The 14,409-nt window shown below is 34.2% G+C and overlaps 1 protein-coding gene across 1 annotated transcript in view; it reads left to right on the forward strand.

The window, feature by feature from the left end:
• Positions 1–318: 318 nt before the first annotated feature.
• The window catches only part of LOC132559554 (molybdenum cofactor sulfurase-like), a gene marked incomplete at its 3' end in the record, with an annotated part of 41,284 nt that continues 27,193 nt past the window's right edge, over positions 319–14,409 (forward strand). Inside the window, exons 1-4 of the mRNA XM_060224181.1 lie at positions 319–388; positions 6,892–7,048; positions 7,297–7,880; positions 14,151–14,274. Of these exons, the coding sequence (XP_060080164.1) occupies positions 319–388; positions 6,892–7,048; positions 7,297–7,880; positions 14,151–14,274 (935 nt within the window). The remainder of the gene's footprint in view (positions 389–6,891; positions 7,049–7,296; positions 7,881–14,150; positions 14,275–14,409) is intronic.

The raw sequence follows: 14,409 nt of genomic DNA on the forward strand, positions 1-14,409 counted from the left end.
CGCTGTAAAAAAACATAGTGCGTAAATGCAACTACAAAAATAAACACGAATTCGGAAGTTTTAAAAATGTTTCATGTTTATAGTGATTTATTATGATAAAAAGGAAGTACATTCAAGTAGCATTTTCAATTATTTGTGGTCTATAATTTTGCGTAGAGATACAATGAACTTTGCTAAGTTCGGGTCATGACCTAAATCATGTGACAGATTATCTGTACAACATGGCAGCTTCCATGAGGTTGAAATCGATGAAATATTTTTAGTGGATCAAAAAGTTGTTTTCTATTAATTGTTTTCGCAACTGGAACAGAAATCAATATGGATATTGATGCTTCATACAACAAAGATATTGAATCAATACGAGAGAAGGAATTCCCAAACCTCAGAGGTAAACTAGCACCTGGGATCATTCACTATTTGGTTTGTTTACATTTGATCAAGATGACATGACAGCTACCTGCAACATCAGAAGTTGGTCCTATCAATTAAACTCGTGTGAAGCGGCTCGCGAAAGATAATGCAATATCGATATATGTTACCACCATACCAGCATTCGATGCGATATATCAGGGTCAGGGTCTGCAAAATTTGCACACATACATTTTTGGCTACCGCTTGGCAAAAGTGGGCGTGGCCAATTTCATAGTAATCAATACACACAAGATCATTTTCGTGTCTGGGAGCAATGCAGCTAGCGAAAACGGTCGCGCTGGTTTAGAAACGTCTGCTCCTAATCGTTACATTCTCACCCTTCTGCAGCATTCTTACAGAAATTACAGATACATATAATTAATTATATTTATATAACTATATAATGTACAGTATCAACACAGAATGATCACAGGTGAGACCATAGCACACTATGTTAAGTAGAAGTCAACTGGTTGACAAATAACATGTAGATGTTGTCCGGTCTTGGTGAAGATCTAAAGGGCAATAAAGATCGCAAACCATCAGAAAGGCAATTACATGCACTTGACTTTTGCGTAAGTTTCATAATGCACAGGCTCAAATAAATGTGGTGTTGACTATCAATGATATGATACATAACAAAAAGAAATTCAACATTTATATTGTGCAGGTAATAGCTGGTAAGCAGTGTAAAATGATTTTTTTAAATTTTATAATTATTTAGCATGATTTTAGTGTTTTATTCTGATTCTTCCATTTTGCTTAATATGTCATTGTTGGGTGATATCAAATAAGTCATTTTTAAGAAAATCATATATTGTTTTTCTGTAGAAAGTTTAGTTATAAAAACATGATATTTTATACACAAACATATATGAAAACAAAGATTAAACTTCATTGGGAAGTTCTCTTTGTTTTCTTGTACTCATGGTAAATTTTCATTTGTCATTAAAATGCTTACAACTCCAATTCCTACCACCACTCAGTCCCCCACCCCCTCCCCCACTTCATCCCACTACCACAACTTAAACCCCCATTTAAGGAATATTCTATCCCTGCTTTTTGAAATTACACACTATAGATCAGGGAACAGGTAGTTATTTTGCTAATCATAAATTGCTTAATGATGGTTCATTTGTAGAACTACTCTTCATGGTCATTAATCTGCATCATTCAGTTTCTCTGCGAGATTGTTTTTTTTTATATTTTTTTAAAATATTTTTGATATGCAATGTAATATAGAGTCAAATGAAAAGATAAACAGATTTTCTCAAAAACTAAAGAATCTGTTTATGTACAATGTATCCATATATACATTTACGTAATTATGTTAATTGCCAATTACATATGCATTTTGAAGACAAAAATATATGACAAGTGATCATGAAAATGACAAATGTGTGTCATTATTTATGATGGATATGTACCTAAATCATTAGCAATAAATGTAACAACAATATATGTCATTGACAAGGATATCTGAAAACGGCAGATTTTTGCCCACACCTGATAATATATATATGGATTATTGCTGTTCAGTAGAATGATAAACAAAATATTTGTTTCATTTTCCTGTAATACTGCTGTCTCTCAATATAAAGTCAGGACTTGTGTGTTGACCATCTGGGCTTATTACAGGACAAATACACTTTGTACCAAGTTTTTATGAAGGGGAGGTAACTCTTTGATTTGCTATGATGACAAGTGGAAATTAAATAAATTAGAGGCCAGGAGACTCCTGGTATAATTACCAAACCTTTAAAACCAAGAGACATGTACAAATCCATCACAGATGAAACGAATGAAGTTTTTGAGAAGTATTTTGTTGGGTGTAGGATGATTACTACAGTACATTATCCTTGTATACAATGACTATGAAATAAATTTGACTATGTTTTTAAAAAAAAATCAGCTAAAAGTGATTTAAGAATACAGACAATAACATGATGATTTTTTTAACAGGATTTCCATCTGACAATCAGTTTCCTGCATCACTTTTTCATTTATTGATTTACATTACCAAGGATTTTATATCAGAAAGAGTCTGTCAGTGTATGTATTATTCCTCTATCAAACCTGTATAAATAGTGTTTTATTTTTCTGTTTTTGTTGTTGTTGTGTGTAGTATAAGTTACCTATTTTGAGGACTTTTCTTCATTTTTTCCCTTTTTCCTCAATATGTTTTTTAAGTATATCTATGATATCACACGTAGTTGACTAGTGGAGATCAGAACAAATGTTTTATAATCAAGTTCTTTCACCTCTGACAGAAATTGAGATTGAAAAGGAATGATTTACCTGATTTTGTTGAAAAACAACTTAATCAACATACATTACAACATTTAAACCTGATATATAAAATGTAACATACTTAAGTATGGCTATACCTGTCACAGACAATTGTCATTTAGACGCTCATCTGAGTCCACCATGATTTACAGGTATGAGGAGAAACTATACAGAAGAGAATATACAGGGGCCACACAGGGGAATTATAGAATAGACAGTATACAGGGGCCACACAGGGGAATTATATAATAGACAGTATACAGGGGCCAGACAGGGGAATTGTAGAATAGACTGTATACAGAGGTCACACAGGGGAATTATAGAATAGACAGTATACAGGGGCCACACAGGGGAATAATAGAATAAACAGTATACAGGGGCCACACAGGGGAATTATAGAATAAACAGTATACAGGGGCCACACATGTGGGAATTATAGAATAGACAGTATACAGGGGCCACACAGGGGAATAATAGAATAAACAGTATACAGGGGCCACACAGGGGAATTATAGAATAAACAGTTTACAGGGGCCACTCAGGGGAATTATAGAATATACAGTATACAGGGGCCACACAGGGGAATTATAGAATAAACAGTATACAGGGGCCACACATGTGGGAATTATAGAATAGACAGTATACAGGGGCCACACCGGAGAATTATAGAATAAACAGTACACAGGGGCCACACAGGGGAATTATAGAATAAACAGTATACAGGGGCCACACCGGAGAATTATAGAATAAATAGTATACAGGGGCCTCACAGGGGAATTATAGAATAGACATTATACAGGGGCCACACATGTGGGAATCACAAGTAATAGAAATATATAAAGGATCACATATGGGGGAATTATACATTATACAGTACACAGGGGCATCATGTAATCTTGGTTATATGTCTGTTTGTGTGCTGGATTTATCACCTCTTCAACAACCAGGGTCATTTTGAGGGAGAGTATCTGGTAGTGATGCCTACCTTGCCGAACAACATATGGGAGGTTTATTGCATGCCATCCAGAGCAATGGGGATTTGGTGACTTGCCAGGTGACACAATCAAAGTTGCACAGGTTGTTCCCATAGAAACACTAACCATCCAAAGTTGGGACCATTAAACAACATACCTCATAATGTATCTTCACTGGAGGTTCCACACAAGGGAAATTATATATGTGTACTGTAAACTGAATATTGGGTCCCACAACTTGGTAAATGTCAGCAAGATGTAGACAGGGGACCATGTAAGTTGCCTGGTACTAGTGTTTACATCTCCTTAAACAATGTTGATTAACTGTATGCCATCATCAGGTACTTGGTCACCATATGATCATGATACCATGCCATTTAGACTGGGTGCTATGTCTTTGGTTATGCACTACATGAATGCTATACCAGATTCATATATAGTCATCATATATATGTGGATCCCAACACAAGGTCATGGGTTTGAGTGCTACCTAGGGCAGTTTCAGGTACTGGTTGCAGAGCGATGGTTTTTCTCTAGGAACTCCAGCTTTCCTCCACTGCCAACCTGGCACGTCCTTATATGATCCTGGCTGTTTATAGGACATAAAGCAATATTAAGTTTAACTGAACTATGCTCAGCAAATGAGCCCCCAAAGCAAGTCTAGGATCACTATGTATGTGAATCTCTGCACCACTGCAGAAGTTTGTATGATCATGTACTTAATGCTAGGTTAGATATAAAACATAAAAGCTTACTGTAAATTATTTAATTATGAGTTGTATCCATTGATTATGATAGTGTAATGATTTTTTCTGAGATTTCCTCTGTGAATCAGTGTTTTTTTCTCTCTCATTATTTAGTTTTGTTTACCACCTGGTGCTGATACGTTGTACATTGATGAAAGTACAAAACAGCTTCTTTTTTTTTCTGATCAATGCTGATAAATGTAATCTGACCATCTACCTTGTTGTCTTTCACCAGAAGTATTTTGATAATTGTCGATATGGGTATGGTTCCATCAGATAATATTTCATCTTGGGAATTTTTTTTCAGGAAAATATCTCAAAAAATCGTTGTTGTGATCCATTACATTGTTTTATCACATTGTTGACAAAAATGGTGAGAACAGAGGACCAATCAGGAGCAAGCTCTTATCATACAATTGATCTTCTTCCTTGACCAGTCAAGCGAAGATAGAAATTGATGACTCGGAGCCCACACTTGATTTAAAAGGGCAAAAAAATTGTCATGTAAAGCGTTTGCCTAATCATGCAGGTTAAGGCTGATGGGTTTTGCGCCTACAGAATGGGCAAAAACTTAGGACGAATTGGTATAACCACTCGCAATAATGGGGACCTATACAATCTTTGTCGATGAATACAAATTTACGTCAATGAATAGAAATATCTGTTAATGTATAGTAACGGTACCCTCACAAAATGTGTGATGTCAGGACGTGATTTTTATTGGTACTTTGGATAAAGAACGCTCAAAGAACCTGCCTGGTGCTCAACAGCATTAAGTTTGATTGACTGTGAACTGAAAGCGTGATTAATTATTTTTGTGTTTAGTGTAAATCGGATATTTATGTCATTGTATTTAACGTTTATTGAATGCAAGTTCTCTGATGTAGGCTTAGGTCAATGAGCTGCCAATCAGTGCAGCAATTTTAACAGTCAGAGATAACTCAGATCTGTAATTAATATTCTCTCGTTACTGCCATGAAACAGACTTTGTAGTATCATAGATATTTTCAACATGAAGGTAGATCACACATTTATATAATATGTCTATGTCAAGTGCAGTGAACCTTCATACAACATCATAATATCTAAACTACCTAACTTACATGTAAATGTTGTTTTATTTCACTCCTAAAACTTTATGTATCATTCATTCATCCTTTTTTTTAAAAGAATATATTGATTCGAATATAATTAGATTTTATAATCTCACAATTCTCCCCTGCACCCACACCACCTCAACCATAAAAAAGGGGGAAAGATGTGAAAAATATAAAAAAAAAAGATTTCTATGTAAATATTTTTGTAAAGGGACATTTTATATAAGGTTGAAAAAAAACTTAAGCAAATATTTCACTCTATAAAGTACATAAAATAAGAAGTAATTTAATAATACATTAAGGTTTATGAATATAAGATTCAATTTCAGATATTTCTTGCACAACAGATGTTCTCTAATCCAAAAATATGGAATTATAATTCTTATGATAAGGAAATATGTGAGTACAATAAGAATTTACGAGATTTGGAAACGTAAATGTCACTTGATATCTATTATTTATCATTTACAAGACATTAGATACAATCAAATCTGTTTCAATGTGTTCTCATTTAGAACAGAATAAATATGAAATATTACAACATCGATCTGCAGATTATCAAAACTTATTGTAACACATGACCATCAGTTGTCCCTTTTAACATTAATACAAGCTAAAAATGAAATCCTACATCTTGTTGAAATCTTTTATACATGTAGCGATAAATTTGGACAAAAAACCTCCTGAGTGTAGTAGCGGTAATGTTTGTTTAATGCTTTACCCAAAACTGTGTCTTCAGGCTAACATTTGTTTTGTTTTAAACAAGAAATTTATAAATTGAGGAAAATCTCAGAGAAAGTGTTATTGTTTTAGAAGGAAATCATTTATTGAAAGGGGAAGGTGTCTTATTTTGGAGAAAATGAAATGTTGAAAGGAGAAAAGATTTGAATTTTTTGTGTGTGTGTGTATTTGTTTGTTTGGTTTTTTTTTCTTTTCCTGAATTATTTTTTTTCTTTCTCTTTTTCATTTTCTTTTTTTTTCAACTTTTTACAAAAGGGGTAACAATAATAGTAATGATATCTTTTTCATGAAACTTGGAAACTGCTGAAGTAATTTTTGAAACAAGAGATAATAATTAAAGAAAGCAAGGTCGTTTGGATGTTATTGAATCAAGATAACATTTAGGCTATGCAAGGAAAAAGTACATTACATAGCAAACATCTTAGCTGAAGAATGACTGTAATACTTATACAGACTTAGGCTGCCAAACTAATGAACAATTTAGTGGCATTACAAGGTACAATTTGTATAGATGCATACCTATTCAACAGTGAAACAAAACTCCAGAAATATTCTGCAAATGTTTCTTGTATTATATTTTGGCATTTTGCTAACTCAACTGAAAAAAGAATGTCCTTGATATTTAATTTTTAGGAGAAACGTATGTTGAACATGTTGGAACAACTTTGTATGCCAGAAGTCAAATGGAGGCGTTCCAGCGGGACCTTCTTGGTAACCTGTATGGAAATCCCCATAGCAACAGCCTAAGCAGTTGCCTAGCAACAGATGTCATTGATCAAGTACGATACAGGTAAATCAAAGATTTGAACAATTATCAACTACTAGATTTTGTTTAATTATCAACATTCTAAGTAAGTTTTCCAGACAAACAATAACAATGAAGGGTAGGGGGAATTCCCATGGTATTGGAGACATCTGTTACATTGGAAAGTATGTACTTGTATAACAACTTTAAAGGCAAATTCATAATGATGTCTTCTCTGGAGTTTTATTTCTTAATTCTAATAATCTATGATTCTCAATGAATTTTCCTTTCAGGATACTACAGCACTTTAACACAAACCATGAAGAGTACAGTGTGGTGTTTACATCAGGATGTACAGGTGCTTTGAAACTATTGGCCGAGACATTCACCTTTGACCCCTTGTCTCAAAGCAACCAATGTGACAGTTATTCAATTAATTGTAACATATCTAAACGACAAAAAGGCTCTTTTATTTACCTGTTGGACAATCACACTTCGGTACAAGGAATGCGGGAAACTATGGCAACCAGAGCAAGATTAGTGTATTGTCTTGACACCACTATCCTTGATTGTGATCGGGACATAGAGGAGGTGAAGGAAGGTCTCATTTTTAAGACAGAACATTCAGAACCTGGAGGAAACAATTTATTTGCTTTTCCTGCACAGTCTAATTTTTCTGGCACTAAATATCCATTATCATGGTTAGCGAAGGTGTGTCATGGTCAGTTTGAGTTCCAAAAGCAACTCACCGGTCAGTGGTATACTGTTCTGGATGCTGCAGCACTGATATGTACTTCTGTCCTTGACCTTGAGAAATACAAACCAGACTTTGTGACGTTGTCATTTTACAAAATGTTTGGATTCCCAACAGGAATTGGTGAGTTTGCTTCTTCTAGAAATAAAAATATTTTGAAACATGCCAAGGTCAAAAGGCTTTAGAAGAACATTTTCAATGAAATTCAGAGAGTCAAAATAGTTGTCAACTGGACACAGATTTTCGAACACAAGAGTAAAAAATTTTGGGTAGTGAAAACATACTATCAAGGGTATACTGGAAGCTCAGGGTCGTGTTGGATAATGTAATAAATTCTATTTTGACATCATGATTCCTGATTATGAAAAATGAAACCTTCAAAGCATTAATTTTCTTTTTCAAATGGTTTACTGAAATATTGTTTGATCTGAAAAGCAAGTTGGTGATCATTTGTTCAGTAATATTCAACAAAACAAAATTCCTGATCAGAAAAATGATTCATCTTTATGACTAACAAAAGAATACATCATGAGCACTCATCAAGACATTTATACAGATTCTTAATTTCTTGTTAATTAGTGGGAACTTGTTGAATAAGATATTTAATAATAAGACATTATTTCATCCTACTGTACACTCACGAGATCAAATACAGTCTATTTTGTTCTCCCTTTATAAGCTTGTCTGCCTCATATCTTGGATAAAATTATACTGTGCTAAATTTCCCTTCATGTTTTATTTCCCAATTTATTTATTCCGTATTTATTCAATGAAGAAAAAGGAAAACCTTTCATCACTAGATTTATCTCCCTTGTAATTGAAGCCATGTGGTGGAAAGAATGATAATATCTGCTTTGGGGCTTTACAGATTCTCAGAAAATCTTGGAAACATTAGCTATTTTTTTAATGAATGACTGGACTGTAGATAGATTTATATGTTTATTTATTTGCTTTCTTGTGAACCATATAAATGAAGAAAGCACTTAATACCGTTTACTTATCTTTAGTCTTTAGGAAAATAGGATGTATGTATTTTAGACTTTGTCTTAATTGTAGACATTAGTGTGTGAGTTGTGTGGCAATTGAGTCTAATGCAGTTGCATAATGAAATAAACAGCAAAAATTGTGTGACACTTTCACAAAAATAGACACATTGCTTAGATCAAAGCACTATGAACCAGGAAATTTCATTCAGCCCATTTAGTAACTCTTAATTGTTGCTGGCCATGGCAACAAAAATAGTGATTTTTAGTTCATCTGGCCTGAAGGGCCTAATGAGCTTTTGCCGTGACATGGCATCTGTCACCATCTTGCATTCAGCATCAACTTGTTTCTTTTAACAACTGCTTCTCAATAACCAACAGACCAAATGTTTTGATATTTGGCTGGAGTGTTCCAAGGATGAAGCCTAAAAAGGTTTGCAAAAAGAAATGACCTTGACATATATTCAAGGTCACTTGGGTCAGATTCATTGAAATCTTTAAACGACTTCTTCTCATAAACTTAAAGGCCCAGAGGTATGATATTTGACTTATATTTTATGTGACAAATCTGTTCTTCCAAAATGCATTTGTCAGCCCTTGCCCTCCACTTCTGAGTTTTGGGTTTGAGGACTACATAGGGAAATTGCCAGGTACTGGAGACAAATCAGTGGATTTTCTCTGAAATCTTCAACTTTCCTCCACAATCCAAACCTGGCACATCTTTATATGACCCTGGCTGTTAAGTCCATGTAACAGCATTGAATTAAACTGAACTTTTAGTTGAACATCAAACTTAAAATCATGACTTCATTTTTTTTGTGGAAATCGATAATTATGCAGTTAAGATATGATTCATCTCAGTGAACTATCAGTCCAGTGCTGTAACCCCTGTACACAGTGAACTGCAAAGATATCTGTGGGTACGAAATCTGTAAGGATTCAGAATTTATTGGGCGAGATCAAATGTGTTCAACTGCCAACTTAAGTTGGTATACTTACTGATTGACCTTACCATTAAAATGTGGTTTTTTGAATTCTTTCAATTGCTTGACATTTTTTTTTGTTTTTGTTCTTGTTTCGAATCATGCCAAGGATATATTTTTTCACCAAATAAGCAAATTTACACCAATTTTTAAGTAATTATTCCAAAATGTTGTACTATAAGTGAACAGTTGTGTAAGCACTAGCAAATTAAGAATGAAATTCTTTGGTAAGATGTTTTAAGTCTTTAACTGCTGATCTTGTTAATGTACCTTTGTAGTTTGATATGGAACATACATTACAGTCTACAGACTCCATAACTCATTTTATCTCTATCCGTGATTATAGCATAAAAGAAAAAATTATGATAGATCAAGATATGAAACAGACATGTCTGCAAACTCTTATCTACCCTAGATAAAACAAAAAAGAATAATAAAGCTTATTTTCCGAATCGTTGCTTTAGTGGGGTTACCTACACACAGGGGGCACAAATGGTAAACTTCACCATATGTCCGCCATTATGAAATTACCATTCTCCCTGTAATGCTATTATCACTACAACTTTGCCTTTCGGTTTTTTTGGGCTAAAAAATCATTCTCAGGATTTTTATCCTCATATTTCGTGAAAAGAGATCAATATTTTTTCAAAATATAATTTCCAATACATTTTAAGCATTAAAGTTTTTTTTTTTTTTTATCTTCAACGTTTACCAAAATGTTTTTAAGTGGTTTATTAAATTCAAGAATCTTTGCATTATGATTTTATGTTGAAGTCTGCATCTAATATTATATTTCTTAACTAAACTTTGAGATTAATAACAGTTAAACAAAAGCAATCTTTGATGTGCCTTGGTACAAAGCAAAATTTCATGATTTTACAAGAATTGTATTTGAGATTTTAAAAATTATTGTGGTTTTCTTAAATGTTGGATTTAATTTACCAGGTAAGTTGCTTCCTTTAATGTAATGAAAATCAAGCCTTTTTCCATGTTCTTCTTACAAACTTTATAAAGATGTAACAAGACTGATCAATTAGAACTATCAATGAACTCATAGTATTTCATTTTGCTGGAACACATACCTGCCGACTATTACAATTTTAACATTATCATTATTATGGGGTTTTTTTTTGGATGACTTACACTGTTATGATTTTATTGATGTTTTTCTAATTAAAAAAAAATTTTTTTTTTTATTTTACCAATTTACCCGAATTTTTGCCTGGTTCGATATAAGTGTAATACAACATCCCTGAATCAAACATGTTTGGAAGGAGTACCAAATTTCACTTGACCATAGTCATTATGGTCAGGCTTGGCTTACCTGATTTGATTTATGAATGCAGTATTTTTTTCCATCATCACTACAACCTTTTACTTGATTCATTGATAAATTCAATAAAGAATTTCCTCCTGCTACCTAGCCAGAATACCTCTGTATCAAGTTTTTCAGAACTACACAGATAGCACTGGTTTCACCTTGCTATTATAAAGGTAATGGTAATTAAGAACCACTGAGAAAAATACATCAGGTAACCAGCGTGATGGGTTTATAATTTCTTAATAACTTTCTCCTGTTGTGGTATCGCCATGACAACCTAAAATAATCTGTGGGACCTCTTTGACTGTTTGCATCTGGTAGTGATGTTGTTCTCAGCAAGAAACCATCAAAGGCTTTCTAGTTTTACCTCATAAACCTTAACAACAACCCTGAAGGGATGAGGAACATTCAGTTTGGCTTACTGTAAAATGTTAAATGCGGGAGCTATTCAGTTGCAAGTCATTGACCAGTATAACTTCATGGTGAGTTATGTTCTCCTGGGTAAACACTGCCTCCATTTGATGAAGGGCACCTGCCTCTAGCTTCAGAAGATTACACAATGGTAGACATTTATTGTGTGTCGTCTGCCATGCCCAATGAGCATAAAAAATCTACGAACATCTTTATATTGCTAAGTATGCAACAGAAATTGGACAAATCTGTACTCTTACATGCAGATGTGTGTGTGTAAGGAGTACAAGGTCTGCCAACATCTACTGAAGAACACTAGATGTTAACGTGTTTCCGCCACAGAGTATACAAGTTTTGTGGTGTAAAAATATATGCAATATTAATGACATATTGTGGACTGTTTTACCATAAACTTTAGCACGTGCTTAGACAGCGATGAGATTTCTCTGCCTGGGTTTGTTTTTTACTTTTTTTCATTCCTGCAGGAAGTGCTCCACATGCCATAGTTGGGAAGGAGAATGCCCCAGCTACACAGAAATAAACTACTAATAATTCCTATGTCACACTGGGCTAACAAGCCTGAAACCTAATTATTGCCAGCCTGTAAAAACAGCAGGAAAAAGCCCTCCTCCTGACTGATTTGGACACTAAGATGCAACTCAATGAGGAAAAAACATCATAAAAAATATATGTTTTGCCCTTGTTATAGAAGCTTTGTTCTCCAGCTTTCCTGTATTTATCTACAGGGGACTCATTTTCTCAAATGAATTTAGGTCAAGCATATTCCTCACAAACAGAGTCAGGAAACGGAAATAGAGAACAGTTCATTCTTGATGTTAACACACGTTTTATTTCAGCACTTTTTACATTTGAAGTATTGTGCTAAAATATTATTGTGTTAATTGCTCTTTCTTTATACTGCTTTTGGAATAATTTTCATGGATGTATGAATTCATAATTTTTGGTTAATTTGCCCAAAATGTGATAATGCGCTAAAACTTTAGTGCTCAAAATCAAAATTAGGCACATTTACCATATACACTTGTTTGTGATGTCATCTGTGAACTTGAGATAAATCTTCATGATTTAAAGGAATTATCAAATTACAAATCAATTATTTTTCTCACAAAGTGGGTGTGGTTCCCTAATCTTTTTATATAAACTTTATTTATTTTACAACAATTGTGAAAGAAGTTATTTCAACTTATACTAATTACTCTTGTTGGCCCAGATATAAGTGGGCTTGTTGTGGGAGGAAAACCCACGTGGCTGGGCAGATGACCCGATACCTTTTCACGTCCGTTTTGGGAATCGAACCCAGGATGACTAGGTGAAAGGCAAGTGCATTACCGCTGCACCACCCGAACACCCAAATCCCAAATATTTTTTGCAGCAACCCCAACACACACATGCATCCATATGTATATTGCTACCTCTCCACCAGATGCTCATATGACTTCAGAGCAAATAATTACACTCATTGGTTTGCTACAAGAAGGGACAGAATCCTGCTAGTTTTTGATTTGACGGATCAAATTTCATTCTCCACTTTCAGATTATAAAGCTGAACATATATTGAAACATTCTGTATGCATCATTACCCAGAAACTGTTTGGTTTTGGACATGATATGCCAAAGCTGAAGGTCACACTTATTGTTGCTAAAATTAGATCTTAAATTGTAACAGTAGTAAATGTAAGTTAAGAACATGGTCATTCAGAATTCAAATTGATGTTTGAATTTTGATTTCTTTCAGAATATCAGAATTTAGTTTTCATGTTACTAACAAACCATTAGGCAATAAGCAATGTATAAATAATTACATAAATTTCAAACTTGATGCGAGTAAGGTGAAGCTAGGTTGTTGTGGAATGAAAGGTCAAGGCTGTTGGATTGTCAGCCATGTGTATCTTTGTTCGAGTATGAGGGTATAAAGTGAATTAATCAGGACATATCTCAAATATGCTTGATAGACTAGACTTCAAACTTTTTGAATTAATTGAACCAGGTTTTGTCACAGTCCAGTTAGACACTACATTTATTTATGTGATGTATATAAAATACTGTTTTTAGGTCATCTGTCCCGAAGGGTCATGATGACCTATAGCCATCTTGCTTCATCTGTCGTTGTCTGCCATGTGCCATCCACCATCCGCCGTGCTTAAACTTTTGACATTTCAAACTTTTTCTCAAGTTCCACCAGTGGGTTTGAGCTCAAACTTGCAAACTTGAAATGATCCTGAGATGGTTCTGACCAAGCTTTGTTGTTTATCAGGTTTGTCTGAAATTCAAGATGGCCACCATGGTCGTCATCTTGAAAAATATATTTTACACTTCTTCTCCAGTTCCACTGGTGCCATTGAGCTAAAAATTGGAGGGAATGTTAAGGAAAGATAGCCAACAAAGTGTTGTTATTTTTTTACCTTTACAAAACTTCAATATGGCAGCCAGGGAGGCCATTTTGTGACATGATTGCACAATCATGATATTCCTGTGCAGCAACTTTACTGTCGCAATACAGGTAACACTTGTTACAGTTTCCTACTTCTCACCAAAACTACCATCTACATCATGGAAAACAGCTTCTTAGTAAGATTTCATTCAAAGTAGAAAAAATAACCCTTCTCCCTGCTGAAAGTTTTTGTAGTCAGATGACCATTAAGGCCTGTGGGCTTCTTGTTATTGTCTATTTCAGGTGCTTTACTGGTGAGGAACCAATCAGCCCATGTGTTACAAAAGAGATATTTTGGTGGTGGAACAGTAGAAGTTAGTACAGCACAAGAAGACTTCAGAGTTTTCCGCCAAAGCATTTCAGACAGGTAAGGAAAGCATTATTGGTGTGATTTCTTAAAACATACAATCTCTTTCAGGGATCTAAATTCACCTTAATATAATAAAAATATACCTGTCGGCTATAACTTCAAACTGAAGTTCACTTTATAGGTCACCTGAGA

The sequence above is a fragment of the Ylistrum balloti genome, unplaced genomic scaffold, assembly GCF_031769215.1.
Source record: "Ylistrum balloti isolate Yb309-2 unplaced genomic scaffold, AGI_CSIRO_Ybal_v1 Utg370932, whole genome shotgun sequence".
NCBI lineage: Eukaryota > Metazoa > Mollusca > Bivalvia > Pectinida > Pectinidae > Ylistrum > Ylistrum balloti.